General features: G+C 35.9%; 2 protein-coding genes across 2 annotated transcripts; both read right to left on the reverse strand.

Moving 5' to 3' along the window:
- Positions 1 to 4,081: 4,081 nt before the first annotated feature.
- On the reverse strand, positions 4,082 to 5,135 carry LOC145104795 (secreted RxLR effector protein 161-like). Its single transcript, XM_079041977.1, has 4 exons — positions 4,704 to 5,135; positions 4,466 to 4,545; positions 4,160 to 4,199; positions 4,082 to 4,102 (listed from the first exon to the last, which is right to left on the reverse strand). Exons 1-4 carry the CDS (start codon positions 5,133 to 5,135, stop codon positions 4,082 to 4,084), a joined length of 573 nt encoding a protein of 190 aa, XP_078898103.1.
- Positions 5,136 to 20,056: 14,921 nt separating this feature from the next.
- LOC145106526 (CBL-interacting serine/threonine-protein kinase 20-like) lies at positions 20,057 to 21,912 on the reverse strand. The gene has a single exon (XM_079043482.1). The coding sequence runs from the start codon at positions 21,623 to 21,625 to the stop codon at positions 20,237 to 20,239; it is 1,389 nt and encodes a 462-aa protein (XP_078899608.1). The 5' UTR covers positions 21,626 to 21,912; the 3' UTR covers positions 20,057 to 20,236.
- Between the last annotated feature and the right edge of the window lie 1,086 nt (positions 21,913 to 22,998).

Genomic DNA, 22,998 nt, shown 5'->3' on the forward strand with positions numbered 1-22,998 from the left:
ATGGAATAATGGGTGAAAAATGGCAAAATGCTCAAAATACCCGGGTAATCTCGCAAGGCCACTATTTATAGGGGAGAGCTGCGAGGGTTCGGCCGAGAAGGAGGAGTCAGCAAGGCACGTGGCATCAGCAGCGAAGCCCAGGTGGTGACCGCGGAGCGAAGCAGCTGGCTCGGACACGCGACAGCTTCTGCGAGGCCTCGGTTCGGACAGCTGGAGGCTTGTTAGCGGACCGACCTTCGGTCCAATGGGGAAAAAGGGTGACACGCGTACTGCAGTCCAATCAGCAGCGAGCACATTTCCGACACGTGTAAGCCTCGCATGCGAGGGTGACGTGTCCAAAGATGACTCATCCGAAATTTCTCGAAAATTGTGCCAAATCTTGTAAAATCCATAACTTTCTCATAAGGGCTCCGTTTTTGACGTTCTTTATATGCACGCGTAGAGAAAATTATGCTCTACAACTTTCGTTTAGATTTCGTCGGAAAAATTTGAATTTATTTTTATATTATTATTTTTAACAGACCGGGACTGGTAAATCCGTTAAAAATTCATAACTTCTTCATCCGACGTCCGTTTTCGTCAGACTTTTTACCGTTGTACTACTAATGACGAGACCTTCGATTCTCGTTTAGGTTGTGTCGGCGAAAAATCACTCGATCTAAAATTCAAGTTTTTAGCTGTCTACTGCTAAGCTGAAACTTAGAAAAATCATAAGTTCCTCATACGAAGTCAGATTTGGGCTTTCTTTTTATCGAACTTCTCGGTTTAACGAATACTATGAGTTTCGTTTAGATTACTAAGGCTGTAGTTTATCAAAAACTCACTTTTTACGACATTCGGCACCGTGCCGGTTTGTAGCGAAACTTCGACAGGTCATAACTTCTTCGTTATAACTCGGATTTCGACATTCTTTATATATCCGGAAACCTTGAGACATATACTACAACTTGGTTAAGATTAATCCTTCTAAATAATCTTCCATCAAAAAGTCGTTTTTGATGCTTATCGTCTCTAAATTGACTAGCCCGGATCTACGGGCGTTACAAAAACGAAAGCTTGTGGCGCAAGAGTATAAGTGATGGCGCAAGAAAGAAGTGTTGATGGCGCATCAAGGATCAATGAGTGAGAGGGAAGGTGAACCAAGAGAGATATGGAAAAAGAGTACATGTGTATGGAGCGAGAATAGAATGATTTGGCGCAACAAGGGTGCGAGAGAAAGGGGATACGCCAAGACGATGTGCGAGGGGAGTTGGTTACCGAAGCGAAGTTGGTCTGCAAAGGGAACAAGTTGCGCCAAAGGTTGTGAGGCTGAGGATAGCGAGGGTCAAGAGAGAAGGGTGGGTTGCCGCAAGAGGGAGTGACGCAAGAAGGATGCGAGACCGAGAGCCATTGTTGTGCCAAGAGGCTTGTTCCACCAAGGTGTGTTGACCGAAGGTGATGCTTTTGCACCAAGGAGCTGCGAGGCCAAAGTTGTTGCGCCAAGGAGCTTGTTGTGACAAAGTTGGACCAAAGAGGCTTGTTGCACCAAAAGACTTGTTGCGTCAAAGCTAGACCGAAGAGACTTGTTGCGCCAAGAGACTTGTTGCGTCAAACTGAAGGTTGAAGCTTGTTGTTGTGCCAAAGTCTACGGGGAGGCCGAAGTGCTCCAAAGTCTTTTGCTCACGAAGTGATCTTGCTCCAAACACAAGAATATTTCGATTTTGCTCCAAAACAAAATTCAATGTGGTCCAAACGAGTATGAGAGTAAGAATTTGTGAGAATTTGAAAATGAAAGAATGAAAAATAGAAGTGAAGTAATTATAGGTGAAGGTTTCTAGGGTTTCTCAATGGGCCGAGATAGGGCTTGCATGGGCCAACTTGTGGGCCCAGCAAACTTGGATGACACTCAAGTATAAATAGGAAAATGTCAACTTGAGTCGCGAGCGAGAAAAAGATAACTTGAGAATTAAGAAAGAAAAGTTGGCGCATGCATGGATGTTATCTTAAAGATGTGCATGGCACCTAAGGAATGTTCATGACCTACTCAATACGTGAATGGCCAACTTGAAACGTGCATGGCCTACTTGCTATGTGCATGGCCTTCTTGAAACGTGCATGACCTAATTGAGATGTGCATGGCCTACTTGAAACGTGTATGACCTATTCAAAATGGGCATGACACATTTGTTATGCTCTCTGTGGACTTGATGATCCACATGGACGTGATGCACCAAGTAGCTGAAGATGCTCCAAGTTCTTGACCATGCTCCAATGTTCTTAAACATGCTCCAATGTTATTGAACATGCTCCAAGTGACTGAAGATGCTCAAATATGGTCCAAATGATTTCCAGTTGATCCAAGGTAGTAGAGATGGTCCACGATGATCCAAGTGATGAAGTTGATAAAGATGGTCCAAGATGCATCAAGATGATCAACATGAATGAAGATGCTTCATTCATTTGTCCAGTTCGTCCAAGGAAGTAGAGATGGTCCAAGATGGTCCAAGAGCATGCAGTTGCTCCAAGTTGAATGGTGTTACTCCAAATTTGGTCCATGTACCCGAAGTTGCTCCATGTTGGTCCAAGAGCATGCAGTTGCTCCAAGGTACTTCTAGTTGGTCCAAGTTAATGAAGTTGCTCCAAGTAGCTTCCAGTTGGTCCAAGATGGTTCACAAATGTCCTTTAAAGATTTTGATCTTTTTCTTCTTCACTATGTACGAGAATGCTCCATGGACCAAGACAAGCACATATAGTTTTCTTGAATAGGATGGTCCACTTGTCATAAGATGCTCCACTTGGCTAAGGATGTTCCATGATCAAGTAAGTGATATTCTCTATCTAACTTAGCTGCTTTACCTAGATCTAAGGCATGATTTAAACAGAAAGTATAAAAATTCAAACAATAAATAATCTATCTTTAATGGTGATGTGTGTGCATATGAATAGAGAATATGAGAAGGAAATAGTAAAATGCAGTGAAGTGTGTGCATGTGGAATAAATAATCTTAAGGAAACATTAAAACTTAGCAGGATGACTGATTTAGAAGCATTTTGGATTATCTTGCTGTTACTTACAGATTTATGATGCAACTAAATTCTGTATATGATCCTTCACTTCGCATTGTAAAGAATTTCCTTTGTTGATTATTAATTTTGAACTCATTAACATCACACAAAATAAACCGATTTGTACTCACCAATTATGTCTCACCGCAATGCTTATATTTGTATCTAAGGCCTAGTTACTTCCCAAACCCTAAATACTGACAACACTCATAAACGTTCCCCACTTATTTTGAACAACATTCATTTTTGGCATTCCTACCAACTATACCCTTTTATTTACCCCTTTTCGTTTCAAAAGTTATCGCCAAATTCCAAGTGACACGACTTTAAAATAAAAATACTATATATATACAATACTCTATATATATACAATACTCATAAATGTCCCCTACTTATTTTGTTTTTTTATGATTTTTTTTAGTATTTTTTTCTTATAACTCTAACTTTGACAAAGTACACAAGCAAATAATTCCTAGCTTTACTTCTATTTGTACTTTAGTTCATGACTTTCTAAAATATTCATTGGAGTGCTCGGAATCGGTTAGGTCACTAATGGAGTCCATGACTTTCTATGAAACCCTTTTAAACGATATTTCTTCCCATCCATCCAAGCTTTTATAATTAGGTGGATAGATATAAATATATCCCCGGGGGGAATACTCATCGAGTCCCAAAGATCACATATTGACTCCACTCCTGAACTATAAGTTATTGAATATATAACTAGACTCAAAGTGCAGAAATTGAATAGATAAACTTGGAACTTGACTCGCTTTGTTTTAACTAAGAAGCTTTTGATTAGGTATAGATATTAACAAATCAAAACTTTTTATGTCCCTCAAACTACACAAGTTTGCGTTTTTGTCTCATGAGTTCACTAGGACAGTGAAGCCATAAATATACTATAACACATTGGCTTAACTAAACCTTAAAGTTCGCTTCACATTATCCCACATAACATTAGTACTTGATGTATGTGATAACTCCAAGTAGAGTATAACAATGAAGCTTGTTAATGGTCACTAAAGTACCAATATTAGTTGTGTACTAAAGCAAACTGAAGAACCACAAAATTTAGTATTTGGAAAAATCATTAAAGTGTGGAGCAACTAACCTTCTTCATTTGCATAGTTGTGATGACAACTTGCATTTTCCTAACAAAAGTAAAAAAAAATCTTTTTGGTATTTTATTTTGTTTAAAGTAAAGACAAAATACAAAAAATAAAATCTTTTTGTTGTTTTCTCTTGTGTAAAGTAAAAATGAAACTAAATCTTTTTGTAGTTTTCTTTTGTGTAAAATAAAGAAAAAAATAAAAATAAAATATTTTTGGAGTTTTCTTTAAAAAACATTTTAAAAAAACTTCATATGCCTAGAGAATCTGGATTAAGCATGCCAATTCGTCCTAGAAAGTGTAAGAACTTGGGTTCATTCAGAGCTTTTGTGAACTCATCTGCAGTCGCTTCATCTGTAGGAACAAAATGAAGCTCAATATGACCTTTCTGAATATTATCTTTTAGAAAGTGATACCCGATATCAATGTGCTTGGTCATTGAGTGGTTTACTGGATTGTGAGAGATTGCAATTTCACTCTTAGAGTCACAATATATGGGGATCTGTTGCATTTTGAATCCATAATCTCTCAGTTGTGTTTGCATACAGAGCGCTTGATAACAACAACTGGCAGAACGTATTCAACTTCAGTAGTAGAGGTTGAAACACATGTTTGTTTCTTTGAAGTCCAACTGACCAATATGCCTTCTAAGAATTGACAACTACCAGAAGTGCTCTTTCTGTCGAGCTTGCATCCTCCATAATCTGAGTCAGTAAAGGTTTGGAGGTAGAAGTTTCCTTTTGCAGGATAGAATAGACCCAGAGATGCAATTCCTTTTAGATATTTGAAAATTCTTTTGACTGCCATGAGGTGTGATTCCTTGGGAGTGGCTTGAAAGCGTGCACACGGACATATTGAAAACATAATGTCTGGTTGACTATCTGTTATATACAATAATGAGCCAATCATTCCTCTGTAGTGCTTTTGATCTACATATTTTTCATCAAGGTCTGAATCAAGCTTGTAAGATGTAGACATTGGTGTCTTTGCAGTTGATGTGTTCTCGATGGAGTATCTCTTCAATAGGTTTTTGATATACTTCTATTGACCAATAAATATTCCCTTAGGAGATTGAAGAACTTGTAGACCTAGGAAGTAGTTGAGCTCACCCATCATACTCATCCTAAACTTGCTTTTCATCAACTCAGCAAACTCATCACTAAGGTCCTTGCTAGTTGAACCGAATATGATGTCGTTGATATAGATTTGCACAATGATCATATGGTTATTGTGGATTTTCCTAAAGAGAGTGGGATCGATAGAACCTCTTTGAAATTTGGAGTCTTCCAAGAATTTGGACAGTGTTCCATACCATGCTCTTGGAGCTTGCTTCAATCCATAGACAGCCTTTTGAAGCTTATAGCAATGGTTGGGGAACTTTGGATCTTCGAATCCAAGAGGTTGTTGAACATAGACATACCTATCAATATCATCGATTAAGAATGCACACTGCACATCCATTTGGTAAACCTTAAAGTTCTTTTGTGCAGCAAATGCCAAGAAAATCCTAATGGCTTCTATTCTTGCAACGGGTGCAAAGGTTTCATCATAGTCTATGCCCTCTTGTTGCGAGTAGCCTTTGACAACCAGTCTTGATTTGTTCATGATGATGACTCCATCTTCATCACTTTTGTTCCTGTAAACCCATCTTGAACCAACAACTAATAATCCTTCTAGTGTTTGCACTAGGTCCCACACGTTGTTGCGTTCAAATTCAACTGACTCTTCTTGCATTGATTTTACCCAGTCTGCATCTTGTAGAGCCTCTTGGATTCCTTTAGGCACTATCATGGATAGAAATCTTACATATAAGCATTCATTCTTGGTTGCTGAACGAGACACTACTCCAGAATCTAGATCACCTATGATTTGTTTTCCTGGATGATCCTTTGTCCATTTTGTGAGACGAGATTCCTTAAGGTTTGAGGAGTGAAAACTACATCATATTGTTCTTTTGGACGAGGAGGGTAGTCGGAAGTGAATGTTCCTTCAAAAAGATCGTCTTGAAAGAGTCCAGAACTATCTGAAACACGTGGTTCCCCCTCAACTGTTGCATGTTGAATTCAACAGATGGAGTAGATGTGAAGGAACTTGAAGGACTGGAATCAGTCGAGTGGGGTTCCCCCTGAAACCATGGACTGGATGGAACCATCCAAAGGTGGTTCCCCCTCAAAAGATGCAATGACCTGTGTTATGACTGGTCCATATTGACAATGGGAGGTTGGGGAAGATGGTTCCGAAGATTCCAAAGGACTTTTAGAAATAGAATCATTCGAAGATGGTTCCCCCTCAACCTGATCTTTGGTGGAATTGGAGTCTTTTGATGGTTGATAATGTTGAGAGACATCAGGAGAAGCTGATTTAGTGATCATTTTAGATTCTAGGGCAAAAGGTTGAGTTGGAAAGAGGAATCTGAAATCTACTTCAATAGCATGGACTGGAGTAGAAGCATTAGCAGGTGATGATTGGTTCATTTTAATACAAAGAAGGCCAAAAACGGAGTCCATGCGAGATAGATACGATTTTTGCAAAAATAATTAAAAATATAAAAATAATGCTTATAAATAAAGTCAGAATTAGCCAATGCAACCAAAAGGAAAGTTGTAGTACTCAATGATAGCTACACATATACATAAAGAACTCCGAAAAGAAAGTTTATATGAAACATATATGAATTTCGGAATAAAGGTGACACATGCCTAACATTGAGTGGAGCCAACGTGCACGTGCGCGCCGTGCACACAAAATTCGGGCACTATACATACGGACCCTCGCTCACTATCTTTTCACACCTCAAACCACTCTCTATTCTCTCTTAATCGATCCATATAATTTCCTTTCTTTTGAATGGATCGAGTCTCTCGATTCGAAGTTCCGGAGCAGCCGAATCACGCTACTAGGGTGAGTTTACGACCCCACTTTTATGATTTTTTAAATGTTTGTATTGGGGGGGGATGGGGAATACATGTTATAAAACTACATTATCAATTTTACAAAATATTATTATTTTTAATATGCTAGTAGTTTACAAAATGCATGAAACGTTAGGATAATATTATGTTTGGTAGTTACTCTGCCAAAATTTTAGGAATAATATTATGCCTAGTCGTTATACTACACAAAACCATAAGATAATATTATACATTGTAGAAACTCTGCCAAAAAACTATATGATAATATTATACCAAATCATTATACTAGCAAATGCTCTAGGGAAATATAGTATCTAGTCGTTATTCTGACCAAACCTTAAGGATAAACATAGTACTTAGTTGTTACTCGGCACTAATATCCTATCAAGAACATCAAAAACTATGATAATTATATAATATATAATACGTAAATATATAATAGTATAATTAATAACTAATAAAAGGAAAAATAAAAATATCAAGATCAATAAACATACGATAAGGTTAAACAAAGCAGTTGTTAAATAAGGAACGACAATTCATCCTTTAGCTGATTAGTTTTCAGCTAACCTCGGCCTATAATCGTTAAATCTTAAGTGAGCGGGAAAGATATGTATAGATCTATATGAGATTGACACTCCTATATGTGGTTGCTAGCTACAACCCCTGGCAGTAAAGTTACAGCAGATATTACTTTCTAAACTATATTACAATGTCCGATGAAGCGTTGTGCGGGGCAAAATATATAGTCAAAAGTTCAATTATAGGAACTCATTGTAACAAATGCGCAACCAACCTTAATAAAATAAAACTACCAAGCGAGGAACTCCTTAAGGTAGTACTAGTATGTATCAAAAAAGTAAAATACGTGAAAAGCCCTAAGATAAACGATACATAATAATTTATCATAAAAGAAATTATATATATATATATATATATATATATATATATATATATATCCAAAAAAACGAATACAAAAGTAAATGATAGATACTACCCTAAGTATCCTATCAAACACCTACTCGAAACTAATCGAGTGTAAAAATCCAAATCTTTCTGAAGAAAGGAAGAGGCTAAATTAAGAGAGAAAGTCAAAATAAAGATAAATCGAAGATACGAAAAGTAGCACGCCTTGGAGTCTTAGAGTATAAAAAGGAAATCACGAATACTATATTCATAAACAAATATTTTATAATTTTGCAATCGAGTATTTTGAAGAATACTATAAAACATGTGCAATCACCAACATTATGTTGACCATTTTCACATCACATGTAATCCTAGGAAGCCGAAGAAGAGAAAGATCATTCCAAAGGGAGTACAAGATGCAAGAAAGTAGCTAGTAGATAGTTCAGGACATGTAAAACATCCCATGTAATCCATGGTTAAATAAATATCACATACTATTGGCGTTGTCTCTTATGGTTTCGATGATTAATCAAACGTCGCACTACTCATCGTTTCCGCCGCTGACCGAGGGTGTGATAGACTGGTATCAGAGCCATAGGTTATAGCGAACTAGTATTTTCTGAGGAAAATTATGACTATAGACCATGACATATACTCCAATAAGGCTTGTTCTCAAGTCTATAAATAAATTATTATCAGTAATTACACTACTAATAGACTATGTACGTGAAAGGTGACTACGATGGAATTGTCGCTTTCGGTTCCTGGATTTCAGAACGGCTATACGCTAAAATGGGCTTGCCCACCGAAACTTCCTACCTAGTCGATCCTTATTTCATAGTCTATAAGTACAAAACAATAATTTAAAGACGCCAATCCAAAACATACAAAAAGAATAAAGCCAATTACTTAACGTATGATGTATGGCTCAAGCCACAACTAGACATAGATTGATCACCTTTGTCCATGTTTTAGGTTAGCTCAATGCACAACTAAAAACAAAAAGTATCAAATTAACAAAGATAAAAGTTACAAATACATAAACCATAATAATATCCCAAAAGTGGAAACAAGTATCAAAGAAACAAAAGACCACCAAGTGTATCCAAAAATATACAAACACAAATACATCATCTACAAACATCCCATAATATCATCATCATCTTCGTCACCCTCCTCCTCATCACTCTCCTCCTCGTCTCCTTCCTTATCCTCATCATTATCATCATCATTGTTATCACCATGTTGTATCCCAGATGTACCAGCACCACCACCTAACTCTGGAAAGGGTGGATTACCGATCCGTAAATGATCCATCACACTGGTAAGGGGCGCCATGATCCACTGTTGTCCCCACAAGATAACCTGGTGCTCCCTACTCAATGCATCCATACATTGAGCCAAGTAACGAATATCAATCTTAGGCTCAGGTCCCTGGTGGGTAGCCGGTGGTAAACACCTAGCATTCTGTTGTCTAGGAAGTGGAGGATTAGGCTTAGGCTCAACCTGGTAAAGAGGTGCCATGGTATCGTCAGGAGGAATGCTCGAAATCCCATCAAGTCGGCGTATGACCACTCGTATATTTATCAGAGCACTCTCATCGAGATCCCTGATAAGATAAAGAACCATCCCACTAGTATCTACCTCGTAAGAACTAGTAAGGAGACTGACCCAATGACTTTCACAAACCTTGCTCTTTGGAAAGGGACCCACAAATAGGCTAGATAGATAAAAAAAAACAAGGATAAAAGGGAGTTTCAGGCGAACCTCAATGTGAATCGGGCACTACATCAAAAATAAATCGTTGCAGGTGCCTTGTCACACTCCCCGCACTCATAAATGGCTGAGGAAATGAATCGATGAATCAGTCTCATGGTAGGAGAGCGAAAAAGCACTCTCCTTGGCTAGCCTAGCCATGTAAATTCCCTTAGCTGTTGGATTAAGGTGTCTAATCCAGTAAGTAAATTGATATATTATTGTTATTAGAAACAAAGTCCTTTTTCGGTTGCCCTCATAACTAGAATTTGATTAGAATGACATTTATAGAGAGAGGATGATTTATTAGATTATTATATGATTAATAAAATAATTATATATTATGAGGAAATGAATTATTAATATATTATATGATTAATATATTAATTGGAAATACAAAAATGATTTTTTAATTTATATGATTAATAAATAAATATGAATCAATTAAAATTAATTAATTATTAATTAGAATTAATCTGGAGTTAATTCAGGATTAATTGGAATTAACTAAAGGTCCAATGATTGAATTGGTAATTTCGAATTACACTAGGGTTATACTAGTCTTAGTTGTTCATTGTATCTTGCTATCAAGGTGTTTGACATAAAACTTTTATAGAATGCAGTACCCTATTAATTTTTAATTGTTTTCCGCATTGTATAATTTTTTTCTATAAAACCCATCACTAGCATGAGCCTAAACCTGCATCTGAGTGTACTCCTGAGGTGGTGAAGTAATGCATCTATCAAGATTAGATAAGAAGTGAGGATTGGCAACCTCCTCAACAGTATAGATACCCAAGCGTTTTCCCGACTCCATGGCGTTGCAAGAGCGGGATACCACTCCCAATCGGAAGGTAAGAATAGATGGATCAACCCAGAGCTGCGACTCCGTGTCGAAATGAATAGTGGAAAAGAACTCCCTGTAGAGCTCCTGATAAATGACCTCTTTCATCTCAAAGACACGGCGCCATCCCTGGCAGGTGAAAAGCTCGAGACCGTCATCATCACGTAGTACCCTAGTGAGGTACGAATCAAGGAGAGCTATCAACCCCAGCCCGTCTGTAGTCCTCCATTGGAAAGACTGGGGTATACAATCTTCTTGGACAGAAGATTCAACATCTAGAAGGATGTCCTGGAACTGTGAAAATGGGTGTGACGACAATTACGAGGTAACTGGCGTTGTCTCCCTCCACGAGCCATCATAAACCTGAGAAAAAAATAAAAAAATTAAATAAGTAAATAAATAAAAACAGTTAGTACTAATGGTAAAATAAATAACAGGCTTCCAATGGTCAAAAAGAGCAAACACGCGCCAAGAATTGGGTTGCGCGTAGATTGCAGATGCGCCTCGCGCACCTCCATTTGTGCGGTGTGCACCAAGAACGCGACGGACAGTCGACTCCAAATTTTCGAAATTGTCCAATTTTCAACTTAAAAACCACATGGGTTCGATAATCTATGTTTAGATAAGCAAAATACACTATCAGTTCGTTCCAAAACACAACAAATTGATGGATTTGGGTGTAACCTTAAAATTGTGCCCAAAAACCGAAAACTTCAAATTAAGGGTAAAGACTGTTGGGCTAAATTTACTACTTGTACATTTTGGGGTGTGACTCTTATCTGGTGGAATACTTAGGTTAGAACCCTAGATGTAGATGCAGCCTATGCAATTTCATGGGAAGAACTGAAAAAGCAGTTATAATGAGATTATGTTCTAGAATGGAGAATGACCTCAGTTATCTGACTGCTAAGAAATCAAATGTAACAAGATATACAATGCGCTTTGAGGATATAGTTGTCGTATGTCCATCATTGATTGGCACAGATAGCAAGAAGATCGAGGCATATGAAAAAGGGATAGCCCAAAAGATTCAAGAGATGATAATCGAAGCCAAGCCCAACAACTACAAAAGTGCCAAGCAACTAGCCTTCAGACTAACATAACATGCAGCCGGAAAAGAGTCATCAAGCACAAAAACTCATGAAAAGAACACTGAAGGTTATAGGAGGAAAGGGGAAGGAGATTCCAAGGAAAGGTCTAGTCACTCCTCATGGGAGAAGAGAGAGATCAAGAAATCACGAGGCAAATCAATCTCTCCACCAAGAGGATACTTAGTAAGTCTTCCCAGTTGTAATCATTGCAATTATCACCATCAAGGAAACTGTTGAGAAAGGGTTTGTTGCCACTGTAACCGAACAGTACAAAAGGATCACGAATGTCAAAGATGTGCAAACACTAGGATAAGAATATATAAGGATGAAAAGCAAGAAAAAGACTACCCAAAGGCGAGTAAGGCAGGCAAGGGAATACTTGAAGAAAAAAATTCATGAATGGATACATATGTGTAACCCAGAAGGTCCTATGAAGATTAGAATATTCCATGAAAAACATCCATGTATTAACCATATCATTAAATAAAAGGACTTGTAATCCTTGGAGTTGAATACTCATAGAATGGTAGGATGCTTAATGTACCCATCTATCTTCATCATTAAACATATATCTACAAGAATTTTCTCCATGAGATGAAAGTGCTCAAAATGGAGGCAACAATAAAGAACTAATGCTTGAAATCAAAGATCAAATCATAAGAAACTTACCAGAAAAACGACTTAAATGAAAATGAAATAAAAACAAAGCCTAAGTTTCTTCTTGGTGTAAAATAGGAGCAAAGAGGAAAACTATAATAGTTCGACTCGACCAACGCAACACAAAGAAATAAAAAAGGCTAATATCACATACTTCCTATCTCCTGATGAAGTTGAAGAATTCGAAGTAGAACTAATGAAATCAAGCATCAAAATGGAATGCGACCAGTGAAGAATTAGTTGGTTTAACCTAGAGTAAATAGTACAAGAGAATCAAGCACGGGTCAAGAATCACATTTCCCTAGCCAACATCATAGTGATAAGCAATACGATCTGAATTTCGGGACGAAATTCCTTAAACGAGGGGGGAGAGAGAATGTGAGAATCGCAAAAAAAGACCCCAAATCATTAATCACATCAAGTATAAAAGACATAGAAAATGATAGTTAGAAAAACACAAGATTTTGAGCTCAAAAATGTAAGAAAAACCAATGCAAACACACGCAAAGTCTGAAAATAAGTGCGTAAAAAGTTACGTCAATTAGTATAAAGAATAATATATCCCGAGAGTACGCGTCAAGACGTTTCAAAAAATATAAACTTTGTAAAAATCTGACTCAATATGAATTAAATATGATTATGCTATAAAATAAAACTGAGCAACATGTAAGAAGAAACGACACTAAAAAGATACGAAAAGAATGGTTGCCCTTTGGATATAGTAACCAAAAGGAAAATCATAGTACTTCTCGAGATAAGAATTTTAAGACAAAGAAGGCTAAAAACGGAGTCCACGCAGATATATACGATTTTTTCAAAAATAATTAAAAATATAAAAATAAGGGCAAAAAATAAAGTCAAAATTTAGCCAATGCAGCCTAAAGAAAAGTTGTAGTACTCAATGATAGCTATGCATATACATAAAGAACGCCGAAAACAAAATTCATATGAAAGTGATATGAATTTTTGAAGAAAGTTTCTGTGCGCATGTAATGCGCGCCATGCGCAACACGCACTCTGACAACTAGATTCGTAGAGATTCGAGAAGACGTGGATAAACAAGAAAGTGACACGTGTCCAACGATGGGTGGAACTAACGTGTACGTGTGCTTCTCGCACATAAAGGCGCACCACGCACACACCAAAATCGTACACTATAAATAGATACCATCACTCACTCTCTTTTCGAACCTCACACTACTCTCTATTCTCTTTCAACCAATCCATATAATTTCCTTTCTTTCAAATGGCTCGAGTCTCTTGATGCGAAGTTTCGGAGCAGCCGAATCACGCTATTAGGGTGAGTTTACGTCCCCACTTTTATGATTTTTCAAATGTTTTACGGGGGAATACATGTTATAAAACTACATTATCGATTTTACAAAATATTGTTATATGTAATATGCTAGTAGTTTACAAAATGCAAGAAATTCTAGGATAATATTATGCCTGGTAGTTACCCTGCCAAAATTTTAGGAATAATATTATGCCTAGTCGTTATACTGCACAAAATCAAAAGATAATATTATACGTGGTAGAAAATCTGCCCAAAAACTATATGATAATATTATACCAAATTGTTATACTGGCAAATGCTCTAAGGGAAATATAGGACCTAGTTGTTATTCTGGCCAAACCTTCAAGATAAATTTAATACTTAGTTGTTACTTTGCCCTAATATCATATGAAGAACATCAAAGACTATGATAATTATATAATATATAATAACAAATTATATATTAGAATAATTATGAAAGAAACAAAGGAAAACTAAAGATAACAAGATCAATAAACATACGATAAGGATAAACAAAGCAGTTGTTAAATGAGGAATAACAATTCATCATTTAGCTTATTAGTTTTCAGCTAACCCCGACCTATAATCATTAAATCTAAAGTGAGCGGGAAATATATATATATATATATATATATATATATATATATATATATATATATATATATATATATATATATATATATATATATATATAGATCTTAACGTGATTGACACTCCCACATTTGGTTGCTAGGTCAAACCCCTGAAGGTAAAGTCACAGCATACATAACTTTCTAAACTGTATTACAACATCCGATGAAGCGTTATGCAGGGAAAATATCTAGTCAAAAGCTCGATTATAGGAACTCAATTTAACAAATGCTCAGCCAACCTTATTGAAATAAAACTACCGAAAGGGGAACGCCTTAAGATAGTAATAATATGTATTAACAAAGTAAAATGGGTGAAAAGCCATAAGATAAACGAAATAGAATAATTTAAGTTAAAAGATATTATATATATATATATATATATATATATATATATATATATATATATATATATATCCAATTAAACGAATACAAAAGTAAATGATAGATACTTTCGTGAGTATCCTATCAAATATCTACTCGAAACTAATCAAGTGTACAAATCCAAATCTTTTTGAAGAAAGGAAGAGGCGAGATAAAGAGAGAATGTCAAATTAAAGATAATTCCAAGATACAAAAAATAGCACTCCTTGGAGTCTTAGAGTATAAAAAGGAAATCATGAAAGCCTATATTCATAAACAAAGATTCTATACTTTTGCAATCGAGTATTTTCAAGCATACTATAAAAACTTATGAACTCACCAACATTATGTTGAGCGTTTTAAAATCACATGTATTCCTACGAAGTCGAAGAAGAGAAGATCATTCCAAAGGGAGTACAAGACGCAAGAAAGTAGATAGTAGATAGTACAGGACATGTAAATCATCCAATATAATCCATGTTTAAACAAATATCACATACTATTGGCTTTATGTCTTATGGTTTCGATGATTACTCAAACATCTCATAACTTGGCATTTTCGTCGCCGGCTGAGGGTGTGACACCTTTTCCTTAATCTTGATGTTTATGGTGATATCGGCAAAAACTTGCAAAGGTGGAAAAAATTATTAATTTGTCTTTTAGGGTTGTAGAGGCCATTCTGAGCCAAATTAGACAAAATGACCACAATAACAAAGTTGTTGGAAATCGAATTTAGTTTCCAAAAAGCATGGTATCATTTCATTTGGAGATATATTCTTTTTTATGCTAAAAACACTAAACATGGGTCGGACTGGAAAATTATAAAAAATATATAAAAAGTTAATATTAAAGTTGTATTTTTGAAACATGTACTTCATTGGTTAATTTCTTGTTATGTGTGGTTTTCAGGTGAGGCCTTAAGAACTTCAAGTAAGTTTAAGACTTGGAGTAGAAGGATAGTTTCATCAAGGCTAGAGGTGAGTTTCTAGTTTTAAATCACTAAGGTTGCATAATTGAAACATGCAATCCATAGATGGTAATTTGATTCAATTTAAGATGACTATGTCATTACTTGTGATTGATGATGATATGATACGTGTGATTCTGTTATATGCTTTGTGATATTTCCATGTTATGAGTTAATTGCTATGTTGCTTTCACTTTGATGGACTTGATGTGTATGACATGCTAGCTTATGTTACTTGAAAGAATTACAAATGGCTATGCTTTGATTTGTTGGTTAGGAATATACTGCATGCTTTAATACATAATGAGATGGTATGAATTGCATGCTTTACTTAATGTAAAAATGACATTGCGGGGTTATGTGTAGAGGATTTGGGTAGTTGATGATCTTTGCCTAAAACGTTATCCGGATCATTGAGGATGCATACCAGGTTGAAAGAGTACCTATAGGAAAAGCTATAGCCATAGAGGTTATTATTTTCCGGTCTTTCTAGATTACCGTTCGACACATGGTTTGCGGGCACTTTGGTGTTCGTGGGCTGGAGTGATGTTGGTCCCTCAACTGTGGCTGATACAGGCATCACGTGAGAGTCGGGAGGTTTTACGGTGGATTTGGCACCGTTTATACCGATTATTTAATGACACCGCAAAGTACTTTTACTTTTCAAAGTCGGAGTAGCGAAATTGGAGTCTTGGGGTTGGTGTTTCGGGTGGAACTCATGAGTTACTTAGAGAATTCATTTGTACGTGCATACAAGTAGTGAACAATGTGTTTCTCTTGGGTTAGGTAGCACTAAGCGATATATGTCTGTCAATCGGTGGATAGATATAATAGAAGGCAAAATGAATAACTAAAGGTTGGTTGCATATTAAAAGGTTGAATATATAACTAAAGGTTGGTTGAATATAAAGGTTGAATATGTAAGAAAAGGTTGGTTATTAATAAAAGGTTGATTATATATAAAATGTGATTATTTATATGCTATGTGGTTTTTTATATGGTATTCAGTTGATCATATATGTTATGTGGTAGAATTGTGGTTGAACATATATGCATGTATGCGGTTGATTTTGTGATTGAATTATTATGATATGCGGTTTTTTTCTAAGTGGCATTTGTCTATCATTTTTATTCTTCATCGTAAAATGAATGATTGACCCATTTGGGGTTTGAATATTTTATGTGTAACCTTTATTAACTCACTCAGCAGTGGGTGATACTAGTGTCTTTTCTCTTTTGTGCCTTATGATTGGTGCAATCAGCTTAGAAGTTTGGACTTTAGGGGTTGCTTATGGGTAGTTATGCTAATTAGATGATACCATTTAGACACGTTTGATGTTTTTATCCAAATTGAACATTTACTTTTGTTATGTTTTAAATGGTCTGAATTTTTGATTTCGATTTCGAAGTAGCGTGGTGATTTTAAAATGTTTTGAAAAAAATGACCAAGTCTTCGCTAACGTATTCTGTTAAAAAAATTAAAAATTATGGTAAAAATCACAATGTTACACTAGCAAAGTATAGAATCATGTCATAGTATTACAAGTTTACCAAGTCTAAAGTTTGTTTTGTGTTTTGGGCCGAAACCCGAATTCGATGAAAAGTTGGAACCGAAACCCAGACCGATTATACTAATACGAGACCGGTTCGATTCGGGTATTATGCATTTCAATTCTATTATTAACTTGAAAGGACCGAAATAACATGTACAATATGATTTGGAACTGAAATGACCCAAATAACCCAAATAAACTGAAATGACCCGAATAACCAAAATAAGGAAATGTTATATCTAGTTCAAGAAAAAAAAGATTAAACATTGGCATTTTTTTTCTTCTTGTTTGTTGTTTGACCTTTTCCTTCTTTATTATCATTTTGAGTGTTATCAACCAAAACATCTTCATCGTCAATCTAAAGCACAACACATTTAAGTGGTACATTAACATAACACACTTAATAACAAAAAAATCGTAACAAAGCTGAAAAAACAGCCACATCGAACAAACTACATTAACATGCATGTATGATAGTTCCAATCCACTAACAAAGAGAGAAAATGGCACTCAATAGCAATGTACTTTTATACATCAACATAACACATTCAAAAGTTAAATACACTGAATTTAAATAGTAGATTAAAATAATGATACTTACTTGAGTCTCTTGACTTGGAACCCAATTATCCATTACTTGAAAAAATATGAATTCGTGAATCCTTAGAGACAAGAAGGAAGGGACGATTTTTGCAAACAAGATGGAGGATCAACACTAGAAAAGGGATCGAGATTGGAGAATGATCGATTTTGAAGTAGAGAAGTGAGGTCGACATCGGCTAGTAGGGTTTTCTTTCTCGTTGTGAATCGTCGATAACAGAAGGAGGGGTTGAAGATGTCGTTCGGTAGCTTAGGGCGTAGAGTTGGAGTGCGAGGGAAAATAGGATTGGAAAATATGACCTTTCAAGTTCGGTTCGGGTTTCTAGAACCGAATTAGATGTTATTTGGGTAAACCGACCCGAAAGACCCAAAACTCAAATTGCACTAAAATAGATACCCGAGAACCCACCCAAATAACTTATTCGGTGCTAATTCAGGTTGGTCTGGTTCAGATATTCGGTCCAAATGCACATCCCTTCTTCATATAAAGAGATAGACAAACCAAGACTTATATATATATATATATATATATATATATATATATATATATATATATATATATATATATATATATATATATATATATATATATATGTTCTAATTAGATTATATATAAACAAAATTTTATATTAAATACAAATCAATAACTTTGTATTACTAATTAAATTCAAACTATCATGTTAATATTTGTAACTATAAATAATGAAGATATATGTTTGTTAGAAAAATAAAAAGTATTTGTTGATGTAGGAGTGAAGTCTAATTTGCAAGATTGTTGGTATTGCATGGATGTGTGGATTAATTGTAAAGCTCATGTGTCAAAATTGGAAAAAGGTACATTTTGAAAGATTGTTGGTATTGCATAGGTGTAGAGTTAATTGCAAAAGTTGATGTGTTTTGGAATAATGATCAAAAGACTAATAACATCTCTAAGGCTATACGGTGTGGGAGACTTTTATGGATGGTAAAAGCCTATGTGGCACTTTTACTGGTGGTGAACATCATACCCTAACCTTTTTTTTTGCCAATGGTAAATCTCACAGGTGAATTTCCACCGATGACAAATCTTAATGGTAAACCTTTTCTTATTTCCTGATTGGTCATTGCAATTTTTGTAACATAAATACCACTATATATATCATTGGTAAAAAAAACCGTCACACTGCATTCATAGGTAAAGTGTGGCAAATTTTGTAAAAACTTATGTGCCGCCAATGTGGCACCCTTTTACCATTGGCAAAAAAACTACCCACTCCCGTTATGATGACATAACACCCGAAAAACGCAATGGTAACGGCTGGAGCACCGCCCTAGCCTTGTGTTATTAGATGCGGTGTTATTGAGATGTGGTAACGGGAACAGGAGATAACACCCAATGAAACTCTCTCTCTCTCTCTCAGGCTATACGGTGTGGGAGACTTTTATGGATGGTAAAAGCCTATGTGGCACTTTTACTGGTGGTGAACATCATACCCTAACCTTTTTTTTTGCCAATGGTAAATCTCACAGGTGAATTTCCACCGATGACAAATCTTAATGGTAAACCTTTTCTTATTTCCTGATTGGTCATTGCAATTTTTGTAACATAAATACCACTATATATATCATTGGTAAAAAAAACCGTCACACTCCATTCATAGGTAAAGTGTGGCAAATTTTGTAAAAACTTATGTGCCGCCAATGTGGCACCCTTTTACCATTGGCAAAAAAACTACCCACTCCCGTTATGATGACATAGCACCCGAAAAACGCAATGGTAACGGCTGGAGCACCGCCCTAGCCTTGTGTTATTAGATGCGGTGTTATTGAGATGCGGTAACGGGAATAGGAGATAACACCCAATGAAACTCTCTCTCTCTCTCTCTCTCTCTCTCTCTCTCTCTCTCTCTCTCTCTCTCTCTCTCTCTCTCTCTCTCTCTCTCTCTCTCTCTCTCTCTCTCTCTCTCTCTCTAACATGTAATAACATGAGAAAAATGTGGCAAAATTTGTAAAAACTTATGTACCGCCAATGTGGCACCCTTTTACCATTGGCAAAAAAACTACCCACTCCCATTATGATGACATAGCACCCTTCATGTTATAACATATTAAAATGTGACGAAATGTGAGATGACAATACTTGACTTCATAACACCGTTGTCCATACCGAATAGACCGAATAGGCTAAATGGAAATATCACATCCATGTGCTAACTTTGCTTCAATGGTTGGCACAAAAAGTAAAAAGGTCACATCGTTGGCACAAAAAGTAAATAAGCCGCGGAGAAATAATTATGTTTACTTGGGTATAAATTGTTCAACTGAAATAATTAATTGTGATAATTAAAAAACAGAAGGATTATATAATTGCATTAATTCATCATCATCTAAACAAATGGCGTCCCATGATTTTAAATCAGCATTGCAACTTTTCCAATTCAAATTCTACATTTGCACAGACGTACAACCTCATGCAGATGTGTATTCATTTATTGGATAAAGGCTAAATCAAACTTGTGTTCATCATGATTGGTCTGAGGTACTTGTTTCTGTTGTTTGTTGCTCACCCTGCCATGTCCAAACTATGTCTTTTAATTTGGGCTTCAATCCTTGATCCCGGAATCTTTCATATTCTATGGTGTCGCCGGCCAATTTCTTTACCTCCACCACGTGAATGGAGGGTGTTACTTGAAATATCTCAGCATCAATGGCCAATTGCCCTTTTCTCCCTTCTTTGCACCCTTGCATCCTTACTGTTCCATCTGCCATTGTCGTAATCTGAAACTGCTCCACTGAAGCCACTTCTTCCAGTTTAGACACAATCGCTGATGCTGATTCTTTGGTCGTGAAACGGGCCTCAGATTTCTTACTTGGAACATTGTTCTCAAATAAACCAGAGAGATTGAACTCTTGAGAAAGCGTAATGATATCAAAAGCATTCATACTCGTAGGCTTCAAAGAACTCAAATTAGAGGAACTTTTTGTGAGTGATCTCTCTTCGAGTCCTTTAAGATCAGTACAACTACACTTTGGACTATCTATATATTTGAACACCTCTTCGGAATCAAGAAAACCTTTTGGAATATAGTGGGTCTCAATCTTTTTGAATCCCTTTTGAAACCAAGGATTTTCCATGATTTTGTCTAACGTCATCCTTGTGTTTGGATTAGGGTCAAGAATTCTTGAAAGCAATTTCTTGACCTCAGGAGGGAACCAAGATGGACATTTGAATTCCCCTTTACTTATTTTCCTGTACATTCCCATTAAATTAGGATCATTAAATGGAAGATAACCTGCAAGCAAAACAAATAAGATCACCCCACATGACCAAATATCTGCCTTTTCGCCATCATAACCTTTCTTGTGAATAACCTCAGGTGCAACATAAGCAGGTGTTCCACATGTTGTATGCAAAAGACCATCATTCCTTTTACTATCAACCAAAGCGCTTAATCCAAAATCTGTAACTTTAAGGTTGCCAGATTCATCTAGAAGGAGGTTTTCTGGCTTTAGGTCACGATGATAGACACCTCGGCTATGGCAATAATCAACAGCTGCGATTAATTGTTGGAAATATTTTCTAGCGGCTTCCTCTTTCAACCTCCCTTTTGCAATCTTATTGAAAAGCTCACCACCTTTAACATATTCCATGGCAAAATAAATCTTAGTCTTGCTAGCCATGACCTCATAAAGTTGAACAACATTTGGATGCCTAACAAGCCTCATTGTAGAGATTTCTCGTTTGATTTGGTCAATCAAGTTGTTTTCCATAACCTTACCTTTCTCAATCACCTTCACTGCAACACTTTTTTTGGTTTTCAGTTTTCGGGCATGATAGACCTTTGCAAATGTGCCCTGTCCGAGCAATTTTCCTATTTCGTATCGTTGCATCAAAATCTTCTTGTTCTCCATGTTTAAGCTGATTTTAATTCCTTCCTTTCAGATTTATCAAAATCCAAAAGATTAGAAACAAAGAAGATATATCAAGACTCACAAGACATTCATGGTTTGATCAACCATGAATGGATGAGTCAAGGGGCTACAAGGAATTAGGACCTTGCCTCCATAGGAAGAGGTGCTAAAGAAGATATTTCCCCTTGAGAGAAGCACAACGAAAGAAAAAGAATTAGTGAGATATAACAAATAGTGGAACACAAGGTATAGCCTCATCAATCTATCGGAATTGGGTGGCTAAATTACAAATGATTGGTTGAGATTGTGTCATTACGAGTGATTATTGAATTATGCTTACTATTTATAGAAAGATACATTTTTAGTGGAATAGTTTTAAGTTTTTTTTTTTCGTTGTGGATGATTGTTACCTGTTAGATTAATTAATGTGTAGAAACAAACAACTAATGTAGAGATTATTGTAGCCAGGAGAAAATGAGGAGTATGTGGTTGTGAAAATTAGGGCTTCATATACAAACTATATAAATAATGTATTTGCACAACGTATTATAAATCTAACTAATTTGATTAATATATTTCTGTTCTTCACGATTTTGATATTTTTTGTCGAAAATGTAATGTGTTAAACAGTACTCAACTTTCTAACATAACAAATAAGTAATTCCTCAGTAAAAATTTTCTTGTAGTAAATTTCAAAAAATATAGATTTATCGAATAGGTTAACCTTAACCCTAAAAATTGATTCTCAAATTGGTATATGAGTTCTCATACATTCATATATTTCTGGACAGCACTTCTCATACGTTTGTGTCTTTAGTACGTAATTAATCTGAAGGAATAATACCAAGTAACTTTCGGTATAAAATAAATTATCGTCCCGATTGAATAATGGCTTGTTAATTTTAAGAAATAAATTGTAAAGTTTTAATTAAATTTAGATATGTTAATAATATCAACTTCAGTGATTTAGTTAGAGCTACATTGGCCAAAAAAAATTCAAAAAAGAAACCCATTAATCATATCATATACTTAATAAAATACTGAATAAAATATAAGCGCAAAGTTTGAATTTCTTTGAGTTATACTAGACAAAACTTCAATCAGTTAAGAGAGTCCTGATTGGCCGACGCACAACATCTTAAAAGAACATCAACTTAGATCTCATTTATTTAGTGTACGTTTCAACCAATTAGATTTTGATTGTTTATGGCAAAAATATCTGCCAACGGACAGCAGTTTGTAAACCAGTCATTTGTTGAGCAGTTAATGCTGAAAACGATGCAAGGATCATCATTGACCAAAACAAAGAAGGGCAAGTTGAGAACCAGGTGGAGCCAACGTTACGTGTGGGACAACTACGGGGTCCCAAAGAG

The sequence above is a fragment of the Lactuca virosa genome, chromosome 4 (genome assembly GCF_052849685.1).
Source record: "Lactuca virosa cultivar CGN04683 chromosome 4, Lactuca_virosa_CGN04683_v6, whole genome shotgun sequence".
In the NCBI taxonomy this organism is placed as follows: domain Eukaryota; kingdom Viridiplantae; phylum Streptophyta; class Magnoliopsida; order Asterales; family Asteraceae; genus Lactuca; species Lactuca virosa.